Source organism: Talpa europaea (genome assembly GCF_964194135.1).
Source record: "Talpa europaea genome assembly, chromosome: 13".
Classification (NCBI taxonomy): domain Eukaryota; kingdom Metazoa; phylum Chordata; class Mammalia; order Eulipotyphla; family Talpidae; genus Talpa; species Talpa europaea.
In genome coordinates, this window is record NC_140080.1 from 29,525,373 (window position 1) to 29,543,774 (window position 18,402).

At 49.1% G+C, this 18,402-nt stretch overlaps 1 protein-coding gene across 5 annotated transcripts in view; it reads right to left on the bottom strand.

Annotated features, from left to right (window-relative positions):
- Nucleotides 1–12,789, bottom strand: part of MACROH2A1 (macroH2A.1 histone) — a gene marked incomplete at its 5' end in the record, with an annotated part of 67,153 nt that extends 54,364 nt beyond the window's left edge. For all 5 annotated transcript variants that reach the window (XM_084252838.1, XM_084252837.1, XM_084252836.1 and 2 more), the window contains one exon: nucleotides 12,618–12,789. In XM_084252838.1, the coding sequence (XP_084108964.1) occupies nucleotides 12,618–12,789 (172 nt within the window). The remainder of the gene's footprint in view (nucleotides 1–12,617) is intronic.
- Nucleotides 12,790–18,402: the final 5,613 nt, after the last annotated feature.

Sequence of the window (18,402 nt, forward strand, 5' to 3'; positions counted from 1 at the left end):
GAGTCCTTGCTTGGAGGGAGTTTTCAGGAGCCATGGCCCTGAGGGTTGTAACCAAAGCAAATGAAATCCTTAAGAGACCACAAGTAGGAAACTAGGACAGAGCAGCAAGGAGAATGAGACTCCTAATCTGGCTCTAGATCACCTCAAGTCAGGTCTTCCCTGCCAGGGACAATATAATTTTGCTGCCAATGGTCAACACTAGACTGGTTTGGGCCCCAGAACTCTTGAGGTCAGTTCTGGCAAGGCCCGTCAGTATGATAAAGTTTCAATTATAAATGCTGCAAAGGAGACAAGCTGAATGATGACCAGCACTGGGTAGCTCATGCGCTATTTTTTGTGTTTTAAGATATTTTGGTTTTAAGATCAAATCTGCAAAACACCCAAGCAGCTCCGGCAAGTGGCAAGTCCTGGCTCCATCATTTGCATGACCTAGCTCCGTCATAGCATCTCATTCTCTCCTCAGAGCAGCAAGCTCCACAGAGGCGCCCGGGGGCCCAACGTTCCCCAGCCTCTTCCAACACCATCATTTGCTTGAAGGCCACTTGACAAAATTCCCACAACCTTGAACAACGGTGGTATTTGGCAGCCTTTGCAGCTATAGGCCAGCTGTCTGACCGTGAATACCTCTGACAGGTCTACTTTCCAATTTCACCCAGACCAAAGGCTCAGAGACCCTTCCCTCCCCCTCAAACATCTTGAACTAAACCATATCTGCTGTACTGAGGCACTGTGTCTATCTTCCTTTAGGGAGATGAAGTCATGGTTTGTAGAATTAGAGTCCTAACAGCTAACAGGTGATGTGGGGAGACTGCCAAACTCTAAACACAGACCTTGCACAGGAGAGTCGGGGGCTTCCACAGAGCTGTTTGAAGCAACTCCTCTAACGAAAGAAATATTGAAAATAACAAGCAGAAATCAAAGAAAAGCAAAATGTTCAAGTAATCCCAAGGAGAAAACAGGTATTTGCTCCAAAGCCAACAACATGACAAGGAATCTGTTTATTGTATTTCTTTCGATTCATCAGGCTTCCATCAGCAGTTCATTGAGTTCAGAACTGGTTTATGCCATTCCGGAAGGCCTTAACCCAATCAACCCCAATCGGAGAGTGATGCTAAGCGTTTCCTGCCTCCCAACTATACCATAGTTTCCTCCAATTCCCTCTGGGGCCCAGAACCCACCAGCCTGCATCCCACCTTTTAAGGAGATGAGTGGCAGGGTCTGAAGCCTGCTGCGCCAACAACCTGGAGCAGGGGATGGGGGGAGGGGGGCTCGGACCACAACAAAGCCCTCCAGTCTGCCTGTCCCAGGGGCCTCAATGGAGAAAGGGATTCCACCAAGAAAATGAAACGTGCAGCAGCAACTGAAAGTGCTATTTTCCATACCGAACACAAGTCCTTTCATAGGAACGAGCCACTCGTGCTTTCTGTGGATGTCTCAAGTCTGACACAAACCAGCCCGTTCCTGTTAAGCCTGTATTACAAACCCCACGTAAAAGCCACAGATCCAGCAGCTCATGCAGTCCTCTGCCTGCACAAGGTCTCCCAAGAAGACAGCAACACAGCTTAATTTGGGAGTCTCCAGATAAAGCTGACTGAGTTTCATATTTCAAGTAAAAGTTAAACACCTTTACATTATACACATTAACAAAATGGAGATAACAGGATTCTTATTAGGCAAACAGTACCTTCCAATAACCCAGCAACACGACCCACTGTTGCAAGAAAGCCTTCCTCCACTTTCCCCAAATCTCTAGCATTTGCGTGTAAGCTCACCTCCTGGGTCTGTCTCCGGCAGAGGACAGCCACACTCTGACCCACACTGCACTAAGAATTCTGGTCGCAGTCAGACAACCGCTCGGCATCTAGCTGCGATGAGACACACCTGAGCCTACGCTGCCCCGCCTACAAAAGGTGGGTGATAACTGACGTCCCTACAGCATGTCAGGAAGGGTTGGTGGTTACCGAGCTATACACTTAGCACACCTAGTAAATGTAGGTACTACTGAGGCAACAACATACACTTTTTTAAAAAAAATACAGTGAACTGGATTTCTAAGAAAAGAATTATACTTTCTTCCCCCAGTTTCCTCTATCAAACTAATGGGATGGCCAGCTGAACACGAATAGACGGAGGTGCGTGAGAACCATGAGGACGAGAAAAGCAATACAGAGAACCTGGCGTTTCCTTCCCCCCCCCCCCCCCCAGTTTGCTGTTACACTTAACAGTTTACATATGTTTGAAAAATGCACTTGAACCTGATTAACCTCAGCGCTGCCAGACTTGCCTTGATAAAACGCAGCTCCCAGGGCGGCCCCACAGGCAGTCTCTGCCTTGGGAAGGGTCTGGGGCATGTGTCTGACCCCAGCAGGGAGAGCCCTGGTAGGGGCAGGAGGAAGCCAACTGCTGAGGCAGCACGAGTCCAGGTTTCCTCCACAGGAAGGGAGGGGAAGGAGAGAAACCGGCTGAAGCCCAGGCCCTGGCTGGCAGTGGGGGCGGGGAGAGCCCCAGATCTCCCTCCAACTCGTCACTGCATTCAAGGACTCTAAATTAATGTACTAAGAAATGGTTAATGTGTATGTTTGTTTTGATATGGAAAACCACAGCCATTTGTTCTTAATTCGTCTCAGGAAGGGGTGAACATTTAGTGCTGTCTGCTGAAATGAAATGATCTGAAGAGGTATAATGTAGGGGAAAAAACTCACTTAAAGGGCCCAGACATAGTGCTATTTCCCAGGTGAGCTTTTAAAGGGGAAAACAAGAACAGTGCCTGGGGGTGATGAGGCAGCTTCCGATGGTGGGGATGCTTGTCCTCACACTTGCACACACATACACCCCTGGGGACAGGGGGCTGGATCAGAGGGAGACATTTTGCTCTACCCTCTTTTGTGCTGTTTGACTTTATTTTGTGCACATTTTATCTTTTCAACATGTAAAAAGGAAAATTAAATGCAGAGTATAGGAGGCGGCAACTCTGCCGGGTGTTGACGCACTAGCTTCACAACTGTGTGTCTCAGCCCCCTCCTGCCCGACATTCCTCCCCAGCCTGCTTATACCTGCTTCTCAAAGTTTGGAGCATACGAAGATTTTTTGGGTTCTTCTCATGACTATTTTTTTGGAACAAGATGTCATGGTTGGGAGGCTCCCAAGAGGGACTGCCATGCCTGGGGGTCATCTGCAACAGCCTGGCCCCTGCCCTGCCTGCCGTTAATCCCAAGTGGGCTAGGGTGCTGACAGTCACTTCTCTGAGGATGTGACTCAGTTCTGTCACCCAGGATTCCACCTCCCTTCACTAAGGGGACAATGAAGGGAAACGGAAGGAAAAGCCTCTAGCCTTCAGTTCAACCTCAGTGCTTAGCAATCCACCTCCCCCAACCAGCTGAGCACAACCCCCCTTTCTGAGGCCGTGTGGTTCCTCACAGCAGCCCTCAGGCCCTCTCTGGTCACTCTTTTCCCTTTAAAGGGGCCACCTCTGTGATGTCTGACACTGACCAGCCAGCCCCTTCCCTGCAGACCAGCACCTTCTCATGCTCACACCCCTCTCTGCCTGCAAGCTCTCCCTTTTCTCCTCCCTGTGGATGAGCCTGTCCTTTCAGACCCACCCCTGCAAGACCCCTGTCCTCACTGCCCACACCCAGCCACAGGGTTGCCTCCTGCCCTGCAGATCCATACCAGGAGCCTGCTGGCAATCACTTGTCACTGCCTGGGCTGCCCCTCTCAGGAGTCCTCATCTGTCTCCTCAGCCAGGCTGTACCTGAATCCAGGACTGGGGCTAGCCTGGGAGGAGTGGGCAAATGCCATCCTCCTGAGATGGCCACTGAAGACAAAGGAGGCAAGGTGAATGAGTGCTCCTGGGTCCTGCTGCTCGCTGCTCTCCTCTTCCCTGCTAAGGTCTTCGCTCCAGTCCAGAGCCTGCAGGAAATGCTCTTCTAGAAAGAGGGGACTGGGCCTGAGTGACATTGGAGGTTAAACTTTTAAAGCCTCAATTTCCTCCTAAGCAAAATAGGTGGTGGGGGGTTCAATGAGTTACCCAAAGTAGAGCACTCACCTAGTACCTGGCTCATGGTAAGTGCTCAATAAATGCTCCAGCCCTGCCAATCTCACCAAGCACCACTCCCCTGGCCCTCCAAATTAACATTACAATTGGCCATCAGGTGAATCTGGAACAGAGTGCAGTGCCTGGGGTGGAGGTGGGAGAGGAAAGAAATGCTACTCCAGGTAAGCACCCTCTTGTACTGAATGCAGAGAGCACCGACTTCCGGCAGTCAACATCCAGACCTACAGAGGCAGCGGGCAAATGTTAGACTATCAACGAGGAGCAGTACAAGGAGCATCCATCCTGAGGATATCGATGGCAAGAGACGTCAGCACATTAGCCATGTACATTTGGTCCCCACAGTTCTGCAGGCAAGAAATGTGAGCTCTGGCAGGGAGCTGCTATAAATGTCCTCCTATAGAAGGAGGACGTGTCTTCTATAAAGGCTGTTCTATAAATGTCCCCTGAGACAGATGGGGAGAGGACACCTCAGCATCAGGTGCCACTGCAGGCCTCTGAAATACCAGGAACACGCTTTCTGGTCACTAGATGGAAGGCACTTGCCTACAGAGGAAGAAGGCGGGAGGGAAATGAAACAGAGGGAGCCAAGGTAGGAGCCAGGGTCAGGGTGCAGGCTGGGCCGAGCAGCCCAGCACACCCCAAGAGAATTGTGTCATCTTTTCGGCGACCAGAACTGGAGGAGGCAGTGGGAAGAGACAGAAGAGAGATGGAGGGGGCCTGCTATGGTTAATACCCTTTGGGCTGGGCTTCTTGTTATAAGTTATTTATAGCTGAGGAGTGGTTTTTTGCTTTCATGATATTTTTCTCTGGGTTGACTAGACATACAAGCCTTCAGGAAGGGAAAGAAAGCAAAAGGACTCTAAATATGTTATTAGTTGCTGATGATTTAATGGAAAGCTATCGGGAGAGAGAGTTGTAGGATTCCTTCTCTTCTCAGTAAGTAGATCTTATAAAGCCTTTTTTTTTTAAGATTTATTTATTTATACAAGAAAAGGGGTACAGGCCAGATTCGCAGAGGACTCACCAGAGAGAGCAGGGAACAGAACAGTAGACTGACGAAATACACTGCTGAGGGGAGCAGCGGGCACTACAGGAGAGGTCTGCCGTGCCATGTGGGACCCTCGCTAGCCGGGATCGAACCGGTGCTACAGAGACTGCGGACAGCTTCACAGCACTGCACTCAACTGCCTGAGCCACCAGGGGAGGCCCAAAGCCATTCTTGATGGTCACCCACAGAAGGACCCTGGGGTGCCTTTAGCACCCTTCCTGGGATGTTGCTATTTTAATCAGTTGGGTAGCCCCAGATTCCTCTGATTTTTTTAGGTATGACTGAGACATCCTCAGTGGCTTTTGTGGCAGAAATGAGAGCTCAGCCTTTGAAACACTTCCAATGCCTTCCTGTTTGTACCAACAGCTGCCCTAACACTTGCCTCTCCTGGGCCAGGCTGGTGCGCTGTGCCTGGTGTTAATACTAATTATGCTTCATTATAAAAAGCCAAGGGTCTAGTTCAACTCTCATCTTTGTCAGCTTCCTGATAGAATCTGACATTACTAACACTTCCTCCTCCTGACTCATCACTCCAAGAACTGGTCTTCTTATCCTTCAATAAAAACTATTTATGAGCAGCTGCAGAGGGTGAATCCTTGTGCTGGGAGCTGAGTACACAATGGCAAGGGAGGGGCGTGGAAAGCACAATCCTAACCCTGGGGTCACAATATAGCCTCTGAGACATGTGACCAGTCACAGACAACACGAATCTGTTACATCAACAATGATTCTCTTGACCCCAAGCACACCCAGCTCCGCACCTGGCATCTGGGCTGGCTTGGTAGTTCTTTCACAAACTGGTCATTACAGATGAATTATTAAACAAGTGAACCCAGCACTGCAGTATTCAGGTGGGATGGAGGATGGTAGCACAGGGGATCGCCAAGGCACTGGCCTGGTTTCATGTATTAGAACAAGCAGCAAGATCCATGGCAGACAGTGTGAACTAAAAAGCTTTCCTGCCAGGGGAAGGCAGCCCCAGACTGGCCCCAATCCAGGCGCACCCCACATCAGCATAAGTTCCAAACAGATCAGAGTAAAAAATGTAAAACATTAACCATAAAAAGACAAAGCAAAAGAGGGAATTCCTTTGCATCCTGAGAGAGGTAGGTTATCCTAACAATGACTCAAAATCCAGCAGACATAGATTCATAAATTCATCAGATATTAGAATGACTCAAATGAACTTGGTAATCATTTCACAGTGTACATCAATCAACATGCTGTACACTTTCAATATATATATATTTGTCAATTATACCTCAACAAATTTGAATAAAAATGATTTATATAAATATATAACAATGATACGTACCTAAAGAAGACTTCGAAAATGAAGACAAAATAAGAGTATAAAGATTGACCAAACAGATTCAAAAAAGAACACCAAACTTGTAGAAATGGAAAGTATTAGAACTGAAATTAAAAATTCAGTGGCTGAATTTTTAGCGGAGAAATTATAGCTGAAGAGAGAATTACTAAACTGAGAGACAGTTTTAGAAGACTGATCAGAAGTAATTATGCAGACCAGATAGGTGGAAACGAACAATATGAATGAGCTATGGAAGACGGAGTCAAACACAAACATGTTTACTTTGTGTTCGTAAGGAACAAGGGGCAAGAATGCAGAGACTGAAGAAATAAAGGCTGCAAAGTTATGGGTGAGATAAAGACAGAAGTCAAAAACACACTTCTGTTCAAAAACAGAAGTAAATGTATTCCAAAATAACCCTCACTGAATATAAACCAAAGGTTGTACAATCCGATGCCAAGTGATCCCAGCTGGAAGGTCTGAGATGACGAAGAGGCAAACTTAGCTTTGGTTATGCCATTTTCGTTGCCTGGATCTAGAAGCAGGTTTTGGGGTGCATGTCCTTATCCATTGGCTCAAACTAAAACAGAACACTTGACAAGGAACTTGCCTACCTATTTTCAGGTCCCATAGCAGAAATGTAAGCTGTATTATCGCCCTTCAAAAAGATATTGTGAAGCAACTTCTTAGTGAGACTCCCTAACCACTGCGGATTCCTAGGTAACAGGGTTTATCTTCAAGAAAGCAGTGAGGTTCTCTACACATGGTGCTGGAACAAGTGGACATCCACATGCAAAAAGTAACACAGACATAGACTCTACACCCTCTGCAAAAATTAACTCAAAATGGATCATAGATCTAAATGCAAAACTAGAAGACAACGTAGAAGAAAATGTAGATGACCTTGGGTTTGGTGATGGTACTTCAGGTACAACACCAAAGGTGCCATCCATGAAAGAAAGAATTGTTAAGTTGGACTTCATGAAAGTTAAAAATTTTTGCTCTGTGAAAGACACTGTTAAGAGAAGAAGACAAGTCACAGACTGGCAGAAAATATTTGCACAATAAAACACTGAGGCCTATGCTTTCTCAGATCCAAGTGATGCTGTCCGGCCACTGGCACTAGGAGAGCAGGAGAAACAGGACCCCGCTTCCACGAAGTGGGCCCAGTCACATCTACACTCTCCTGGATACCCTCAGGCTCCTGAGAAGGACTGGGTGAAGAATTAGATAAAAGCTCAGTTATTAAGCTCAAGAGCAGATTCACATGTCCCCAGGAGAAGGAGGACTGCAAGTTGTGCTGTCACCACCACCTATTGGTGGAGACAGAATTGGTTGGGGGTGGTCAAACACTGGGGGTGTCTGCTCCTTGGCAGCTCCCATGTGCTAGTCTCAAGGCCTGAAGTCTGACCATGGTGGTCTGCGAACCTGATGGCCATCTGATGGCTCAGGAAATGTCAAGGCACACAGTGCTAAACTGTGCTTCCAGTACTCCCTGAACATTGCTCTGCCATGGAATGAGTCCACCCCGGGGAGACTGGAGGAGGACTGGCAATACAGCCAATGCAGGGACACTTCCTGAATTATGTCATGGTTTGCTCTGTAGGATGATGTAAATGATGATTTTCTGGGATGAGCTACCAATGAAGATCATCATTAGCAGACATTAATTTTAAAAAAATAGATGACAATCTTTCTCCTATGCAGGGACACACACAGACACATTGCCAGCTGCTATCTCTGGGCCCTGGGATTTTGAGTGAGTTTTACCTCCTTCTTAAATTTTCAAATGCAAGTTACTCACATAACCAGAAAAGAAATATGCATTTAAGTGCAGTCTGCACACACTGAGTATGTAGCACACCGGAATTTCAACTTCAGCGTTTCCAACTTTTTCTAGTTGCCACCTTCTGTCTTCATAAAATTCTGAGTTCTCTTTCCTGTGTTTTTGTTTTGTTGAAGTTGGTGAAGGATTCTGCAGAAAACGGAGCACTGTGATGTGCTGAGAACCTTGGGGCAGCATGAAGGCCCACGCAGGTGCCTGCAGGTGTGAGGGTCCTGACCTGAAGAGTTAGTTGAAGAGTGGCCACACAAGAAGCAAGAGACGTAGGAATTCAAAGGGCCTGGGAGCATTCAGGAGCTCAACCTGTCTGTCCTCTTCTTGCTCAATTTTGAGCTGTAAGTCCAGGACACACTAGGATGTCCTATAATAGATGGGAAAGTAGGAGGTCAGGGAAGTGACAGCGTCAGCTGTCAGCTCAGCTCACCCCAATCTTCCAAGTTGGTCGGGTCTCTTTTTTTCCAGGCCAGAAATGCCAAGTGTAATAGGTGTTTGTGAAATAACTATGTGTAGGGTGTGCTATTGATAGGAGAAGACTGTCTCTGCCTCACTTGCAGGAGACGGGACAGCACAATGACTAACACCAAAGGGATATACAACATTTGACCCCAATTACAGGTTGGAAATCAAACAAGCCATCCTTGGGATAAGGATGATTGTCTTATTAGCTGAAACCAGACAATAAGGTCTATTTTTAACCACCCTTCCTTTCCTTTGGGGGTTTTATTGCAGGATGCAGTCAGGCCCAAGGACTGGGCCTCATCCAGTGCATAAAGTGACCATAAGATCAGCCAGAGCTGTTCTCCAGTCAGAGCCGGCCCTATAAACATCACCAGGCTAGTGAAGTGCCTGCAAATGAAGCACCTGTCAGGCACTAAGACTATGCAAATCCAGAGGTCCTCATCTTTTTATAGATTAGATCTGAAGAAGAAAAAAAATTCTAGCCAGAGCCATCTCTTGTGAGAGAGGTAGGAATACAACACTAGGACACTTGTTTTCTTAAAGGATCAGAGTTTAGGGAAGTGGCCACCTCGGGAGGGGGCAGGCTCAGTACCAAGGTGCCAACATGCAGCTGAAGGGTTGGTAGCCTGTGCCTTCTATCCTCCTTGAAGTCAAGAAATCCTCGAGAGTGGATTTGATTTCACAAGCAGGCTTAAGTCCTAGGAGGCAAGTTGGCAGAATAAGGTGTGTGATCAGGATATGTAGAGGACCTCTGGGCCAAAAAAAGAAAACGATGTCATCGCACACCTTTTGGGATTTGATGAATAGGAAAGAGACCTGTTTTCTCAGAGGCTGGGTGAAATGGCTGTAAAGATTCTTCTTCCCAGGGTAAGCTCCTCCAGCAGGGACGTCTGTTCAGCCTCCAGAAAGACAGATCCTTCCCTAGTCAGTGCCCAAGTGACTCAGCTGAGCAGAGTAAGTGACCACCCCCTTATCAAAGATCTAAGCACCTTGTACATGCTGTCTGGAGGAAGAAGACCTAGGTCTCCTCCTACCAGCCAAGCTTTGCACCTCAATGCCACACAGCAGTCAAAGCTCATTCTCTGATTTTGTTTCCTCATTGAGGCCCTCATAGTGCCATTTCTCAGGGACTTAACCCACAACAGGCCGCCTACACTGTACTGCATCAGGTGTTTACTGCTGTTCCCTGAAAGGCTTTTGTGATAGATGTATGGGAACATATCACATCCCTTCCCTTGGGGACTTACGGTGACAGCAGTATGTGAAAGGCTCTAAAAAAATACTACAATAAAGAAAGGTATTGCTTGGTAGTTCCCAAACAAATTCCTTTACTGGGGGAACTTGTCAAGGTTATTCACCTATCCATCTCCCAAGAGCGAATGTAACGGTAGCCTAACTCCAGCCATATAGTTGTATTTTTTGGTAGACTATCTCTTAAATTTCACCAAACACTTTAATTCTGCTGAACATAACTGGAGCAATGTTGATGCTCCAAATCCATAACTTAAGACCATCTAGCAACAGGTGTGTTTGCTCTTTGCTCTGCCACATGCTTCATACTTTCCCCCACACTGTGGGATTTGAGTGTTGTCAACTTACTCCCACTTCGGTCCCATGCAAAAGCTGTGCCCTGAGTTTTGTATCTTGCATCTCCTATAATACTCCAGCTCTGTATGGTGTTGTGCCAGGCACAGAAAAGCAACTCCAAAGAGAATGAGTCACCATCCCTATAAATATAATTTTAGGAAAAGGTACCATAATATGGTGGGGGTAAAGATGATGGCTAGGCAGAGGCCGCCCATTACTGCCTCGGTTTCCCTATAACACTTATTTTTATCTACCATATATTGAGTGCTTACTATGAATTCTAGCTAAACACTTGAGATACATCATCAACTTGCAAAGCTCCAAGAGATGGGACCACTATAATCCCTCAGCAAGAAGGTCAAAGGGGTATAGAACAGGATAAGTCCCAGGGAGTCCCGTGGCACTGAGAAGATGAGACGACTGCATCACATCCCTCTGGGACAAGCCCAGGAGGGCCACAGGGCCCAGCACGGTGATCTGGAGAAGGATATGTTTGGTTGCCAGACCCCAGCTTGTTCCAGATGTTGCCTTTTCAAGTACAGCAGGTGATTGGGCTCTACACCCAAGAGAAGAAATACATGCCAACTTCAAGTTTCAGAGCATGAGGGGAGGCTACAACCTCCTCCCACAACCACTGGCTTGAGCCGGTCCCAAGGAGGAGGACTTGCTTGAGACTTCACCCTTGAAAACATGCTCTCCCCAGAAGCGCGTGTGACTAGGCCCTGATGGCCTGTGGCCTGCAGAGCTGCTACTGGTCACTCTCTTGTGCTGGTCTGGCATCTGTTCTGACCTAACACAGGCCTGGGGCTGGACATGCTTGGTTCCCAGCTGGCCAAAAAAATCCTTCTAGAAGGTTTCCATGAGTGTGCTGGGAGTGCAAGACAGGAGTGACCTTTGACATCAGACATAAGAATTTGGTAAGAGGGCACCTTGGAGTTGAGGGTGATGCAGGCTTTATGAGGAAGAGTCAAGTGGCACCTTACCACAAATTAGGAGCAGGCCTGACACTGCTGAGATGCTCTGCAGGTGCCTGGGGAGGCCGGGGTCTGAGCAGTTGAAAAGACAACACAGATTCCCTGTGTGGCACAAAGACTGATGCCTCCAAGGTACGGAGAGAGGACAGGCTACAGTGGTATCCCCTGTGGCCTGAAAACCGAAAAGGAAGCTCGACGGAAGAGACAAAACCGACATGCCAAACCTAATGACAGTGTCTGTGGATGCCCCAGTGACAGGGTCGTCATGGCTTTTGGGAACCAGGAGATGTGGGTTGGATGGGTTAGCACAGTGGGTCAGCTTTTGCTTGATGTTCACACAAAGCCCCCTTGGCTCACACAGCAGCCTGGAGGGGGCAGAGCAGGGACTGTTGTCCCCATGTGAGTAGTAAGAAAACTGGAGTCCAAGTTATGCAGGGTCTCACTCTGGATGCCACAGCAAGGACACTGCTGTGACATCTCCCCTGGTCTCCCTGACCGACTTCCAACGCTATACATGGCTTTCCTGGGTGTGCCACATAAATTCTGGGCCCTTCTCCTCATCTACATAGTGGGAAAAATCACACCGAGCTCACGGCACCAGGCATGCCTCTTAAGTCTCAGACAAGCAGAGGGCCAAAAGCTGTGGGATATGTGTAAATGCCTCACAACAACAACACACCAACTGCCTTTTGTGCCTCGGTGCTTCCAACAGAACATGACTGTATTCTTGGTGCGAAAGCCTGCATCTGGCCTCACTGAGCAGCCTGGGACAGAGCAAGTGGCCAGCTCTCCTGCTGCCTGACTGTCTACTCTGGAAGAGACTCTTTGTCTTGCTGGATGTCCTCTTTCTGACTGCAGGAGTTGAGGGTGCAAGAATAAGGGTGCCCCTCCTGCCACCTAGCCTGATGGTGTGTGGAGTATTAAATGGTCAAAGTGTTACACTAGACAACAAAGTCTGGGTCCATTCTTAACTCCTTACTGGTTACATGCGCCCCAGGTAACTATGCACCCCAGGTAACCAGTCTTCTTATGCTTTAAAGCTGGGAGTGCTATCTGTGCCCAGCTGGCCTCCCACAATTGCTCTGGAGTTGCCAACAAGACGACAAGCTTTTATCTGTGGAAAGAACACAGATCCCCTGGAACAGTACAACAAACATTTTCAGCTAGATTCGCCAGTTGTTAACAAGTTGCCTCTTTTGTCCTTGTGTAACTTTTTTTACAGGTTTTAAGTTTCAAAATAGGAGACCAAAAAAAGGTCCTATCGGTCCTCACAAAGCTGCTGGAAGGGCTGCAACCTGAGGCAGTGGTGTCTGTGGGTGACTCAGGCTCGGCTCACTCACCTGTCAGGTACTCCAGGACAGCGGCCATGTACACTGGTGCCCCCACTCCAATCCTGTACTTCGGGTGGCCTTTCTTGATGTACCGCAGCATCCGCCCCACGGGGAAGATGACTCCTGCCTTGGCAGACCGGGAGGTTTTGGTGGATTTCTTCTTCCCACCCCGGCTCGACATGGTGGTGGCCCTGGAGGTCGATCAGTATGTACACTGTGAAGGCAAAAGGCACACCGGTCAGGATCACCAGGGACAGCGCCCACCGCCCCTACCCTGGCCCCCTGGTAGGCACGGGTCCTGCACACAGATGCCACCGTCCACAGGCACTGAGCCCTCCAAGCCCAGGGTATACACCGCGCCAGGGCGCACTGGCCCCGGAGGAGAATGGCTTAGCTTTCACAGGCTATATACCATGATATCGATTTTATCAACCACTGCCATTTAAACACCACTTTGGCACTATTTTTTGTTGCCTTTATGCTACCCAGTGTAAAAGAAAATGGGATTTTGGGGCCATGTCCTATACACTTGGTTAATTAAGTGCATTTTCATATACTGAGACGGAGGCTGATGAAGCTGTACACGCCTTCATGAAGGAAAACTATGTCACCCACCCCTAGAATGAATAAGTAAAGCCAGGTGCCTAGGTTTTATGGTGAAAGCAACATCTCTACCCTCCATTCTTGCCTCTTGAGAGGTAAAGATAGAGCCCAGGAGATCGGTGGCCAGGCTGGAGTGGAAGGCCTCTGAACACTTCCATTCTGCTAGAAGGGCTTGTCTTTAGCCAAGAGAGAGAAGTGTTTTTCCTTCCCTGCTTTTCTTCTGAATCCCTGTCCAAAGTGTCAAGCAGCCCAGAGGACAGCCCCTCCTCACCACCTTGTGTGGGGTCCCAGAGCATCACTATCGTAACTACATAATCCCAAACTTCTGCAAAAAAGGTCTCATCACCACTGGCCCTGCTCTCCTCTTACCCACCTGCCCACATGGCGCTCTTGCTACACACAAATCTAAGTATGTCATGACCCTGTTCTCAAAGTTGTCCAATGCCCTAGAAGTCTAGGCCCGACCCACCCATTCAGTCTCACCTCAAGCCTGTGGTCTGACCCCTCCACTAACGTCCTCCTACCTCTTTACTCTGCCTCGGTGGTGGCCCTTTTGCCAGGACCTCTTTTGTCCCTCCCGCTTGCTATCTGGCCTCTGCCAACCCTTCTTTGGGGGCTCAGATCCAGTTGCTCCATCCTTCAGGTCATGGCAATGAGGCTCACGGACCTGTCTGTCCCAGCAGAGTGCGAGCTCACGGGGTTGTAGTCCTCATGGAGCACTACAGCGAGGTCTCAAATGTTTGCTAAACAAATCCAGGTCATTCACGCGTTCAGCTCAGGAGCTGTGCTAAAGAAGGGAGACAGCAGTGCCTGAGACAGAAGTGGTCCCTGCCCTCCTGCAGCTGGTGGGGAAGAGGGGCAGAAAATAACTCCGTAGTCATTTAAATGATAATGGTGCCTAGAGCTTCAAAGGGCCAGCTGGAGGCTGCTGGGAGTGGGATGTGAAGTCACCAGACAGGCCTTCCCAAAAGGACATTTATGCTCAGGCCTGAAGCCAAGGGCGGGGATCCATTTAGTGGTAAAGGTAAATAGAGGCTGGGTGGGGAATAGGCCCCTCCAGCTGCAGCAGCCTATGTGCCTCCGTGACATGGAGCCAGAGAGGAGTCCTTATTCCATGTAACATGTCACATTCCCCACCTAACAATGGTGTGACCCCAAGAGCACCCCTGGTTCTGGATGGATGCTGGACAAGGCTAACCTCTGTGAGGAGGACCCTATCAGTGGGACAGCAACTCTCAACGGGCCCTTGAATGCTGGTGAGTCCCAAAAGGGTCTGAATAGTTCTGAAATAAACATTTGGGCTCCATTTCTTGTTACAATGAGCTCTGTTTTAAAACATTCCCTGCAACAATGTCCCCATGCTTACTCTGAGCAGGAAATGATGTGGAGATGTGCTTGCAGAGAAAGTTGCCACTGAGTCTTTTGCTTTATTACGAATGTTTCACAGACCAACCCAATGTCCTTCTAGATCTCTTCAGAAGGAGAGACCTGTGGTCAGTAATGGCTAACTGTCAGCCCTGTTATTGGGGCACAGACTTCAGTGGTCTCCTGCAGGCTTGCCTGAGTACATGTGGGGTGCCCCAGTGGCAAATGCACGTTTTCCTGCTGGAGAGCAGAGCCATTAGCGCTCCGGAACCTGGCAAGTTAGAGGTGCTCTAATTCCTTTCATGTGGAGCCTCCTGGTGCTTGCCTCCAACTCTAGCCCTGAGTCTTCAAGTGCACCTGCCGGTGACTCCCAGGCCTCCCACACACACCTGGCTGCTGAACCCCAGAGCTCTGTTCTCACAGCCCATGGTGAGGACCCCTTACAAGTCCCATGGGCACACCAAACCCCTGCATCTCTCAGCCCCAAGACTAGTAACATCGTGGATCAAGCTACCAAGCATGTGTCGACCTGGCCTCTCCTCTCTCCTCCTCTACCCACTTCCACAGCACCCACAGCCATGTTCCGCTGCACCCACCCTGTAACTACTTGAGCCTCTTCACTTCTCTTCACCCACCCTAGCGGATGCAGCTCTTTTCTTTTTCCCTAGTCTCCCTGTGGACTCCTAAGGGTCTCTGCCTCCCCTGCTGGTTCCCCATCACCTTAAGTCAGTCACAGTTAGCATCTTTCAGCTACTGCTGCAGCCACGCTCTCTACCACCCCTGCTGGGCTCACATGCCCTGGCCAGCGACTGCCTGAGCCATGAGGCTCTGTCCAGAAGGTCTGCACGTGCCAGTTCCCCCGCCAGAAAGCCCTTCATCCTCTTGCCAACCTGATAAACCGATACTCACACTCCCCCGCTTCTCAACACTGCCCATGGGATTGCTCCCTGCTCCGGGCTCCCACAGCAGTTCCCTGGCCCGCATCTGTGTGCCCAGCTCCCAGGCAGACTGAGACGCAAGCTACCTGACCCCAGCCACTGTGCTCAACTCACCCCTAGGCCCTTAGCCAGGAAAGATCTTATCTCACCCTTAGGTCCCAAGAAAGATTTCAAATGCCACTCTGTGACAGAAGACATGGACACACAGCATTGAGTCAGGATCCCCTCCATGAAATAGCCCGTCTTTATTGCCACCCCCAGGGGGTAGCCGCACAGAAATCCTACTCCTCGCCCCTCCCTGTGCTCTCTGTACATGTATCGATCCCTAAGCTGCAGTCCCAGCTATGAATGAATCCTAAGCCATGCAGCCCCATAATATCATTTGGAAAATCGCCTCGCAGCTATGCAGATAACCCCAGGACTGCTCCATCGCGCTCTGCAGAGGTCTCTGGAGGTGTGGGTGGCTACGGCAGGCTTGACTGTGGGGAGAGTGAGGGATGTGGCTGATGAGCATTGTGGTTAATAACTCAACACCAAAGACAGACTGACTCGATTCAAGTTGTGGCTGTGTCACTCACTGCCTCTGTGCCTCGGGCAAGTGAACTAATGCCTCTGAGCCTCTTTTCTCATCTATCAAGTGGAGACGATCACAGAATGGACCTCTCAGACTTGGTGGGAGCACTGAAGCGTGCATGGAAGGGGTGTGACACCCACTCACTGAGTGCGTGGTCAGTAAAGTCACTAAAAATGATGACAATGTGTACAAGTGAAAAAGAGGTCACCTTCCTTAAGAAGTGACCTTGATGTCTGTACCAGTGAGGTTAGCACTAGCTACTGTAACAGGCAGGCTCCACAGCTAATTTCTCATTCATGGAAAGGTCAAAGTGGGTTTCCATGATCGGCTGTCACTTCCCCGCAGGATGATTCACGGGTCCAGGCACACCCCCTTCCTTCTGTGCGGGATTCCCAGGGCTAACACAGAAGGGAGAAGGCCACGCCGCACACATGGAGGTTTTCAGGGGCCAAGCCTGGAAGTGGGGCACACCATGTCAACTCCAGCGTCTCCACATGGCCACACCTAACCGCAAGCAAAGGCTGGGAAATATCTCTAGCTTTTTGCTCAGGAGAAGAGGAAACAGCCAGTTTCTGCCACCTTACAGGGCAACTTGAAAGCAGGCCCTGAAGCCAAGGATGCGTGACCAGACAAAGCCTGCTGGGCCCTGACTGCCCCATGGCCTACATCCAGTATCTGCTGAGAAAAAAACAGTCCTATATTACAGAAAAGAGGCCGCTTACACACTCAGCTTCTCTCCAGGGCACAGACATTGCTCACAGGAGAAGCGGCTACACACAATCTTGTCAAAGAAGAATGCCCTTTGCCCTCCTCATCTCTGTTGCTTCTCTCCTCAGTAGAGGACTCGTTTTTGTTCCTCTTAGTCACAGGGTGCTCCCATCCTGGATCCTTGAAAGCAGACCCTGAAGCCAGGGATGAGTGATTAGACAAATTTCTATGATATAGGACTGCTTTTTCTCAGCAGATACTGGATGTAGGCCATGGGGCAGTCAGGGCCCAGCAGGCTTTTTCTGGTAACTCATCCCTGACCTCAGGGTCTGCTTTCAAGGATCCATTCTCAGAAGCTGAGCCCTTCCTTGGTGGACTCATTGTCCATTGAAGCCCCAACCCTGCAGAACATCCTAGGTGCTTAGAAAGTGAAGGTCTTCAGACCCTTGGCAGTCATTCATCACTGCACATTAGCTTGGTTGCCTGTTTTACTGTTATCAGGTCAGGAAATGAAAATTCTGTGGCTGATCCTAAAGAAATGGATCTCTGTGGTCTTATCTCTGCAACTTCTCCAAGTATAAATCAATCACAAGGGCATAAATCTTGTTTGCAGAAACTCAAAGCTTATCCAGAGACATGCAGCTGGAGAGGGGCTGTTCAGGAACAGGAGAAGCAAGTCTCTGACCACAGACCCCTCAACAACGGAGATGTGACCAGGACAATGGGATCTGTCCTCTCAGCACAAGACAAATTAGGATCCAGGATGTGAGCACCCTGTGAATAAGAGGCACAAAAACGAGTTCTCTACTACCGAGAGAAGCAACAGAGGTGAGGAGGGCAAAGGGCATTCTCCCTACCTACCATGCCATTCAACCCTCTCCCACAGGGCACCCCAAAAGGCTCCTCACTGCAAATGACGTGCATTCCCATCTCCTTCCCACCCACTGGCACTTACCACTGAGTGTGGCACACACCCTTCAGGTCTCTGTCCGGGGCAATCCTATCTAGTGGTCCCACCAGTGATGCAGTCCTATCAAGGGGCTCCCTCCTCTGCTTTCCTGCTGCGGCTATGCCTGGTGTCACTGAGTCTCACTTATGGCAGCCCCATACCCAGACTCCAGTCTTGTACACAAGGCCCTGATGACCTCGAGCCCATCACCCCTTAACACCAGCAAGCAGAGGTCGACCAGGCTGAATTGCTCCCAGTGGACATTCCACAGAGTGTAGCCAGCAATTCCTTATAATGTTCCATAGTCCACACCCACTCTTTAATGTATTCTGTTGGTTTCACAGTCTTATGTGAAATGCTCTGCAAATGTAGCTTCTAACCTGTCTGCAACTCCATTTCCAATTGATACTAACTTTCAAAAGTCAATCAGTTCATTCTAGGCACTGCTACAGTGTATCAGCACTGCTCTTCCCTTGACTGTTAATGGGACAGGCCAGTCAGCAATGCCTGCTGTTCTGTTTCCAGGAACCCACCACCCTGCCCCTGCCTGCTAGGTGCTAGGTGCTTGAATGCTAGCTGCCTAGTGACTGATTCGCTGGCACTATGGTGGATGGGATTTTCTTTAAAAATAGGAGAACAGCATTTCCAAAGACCACA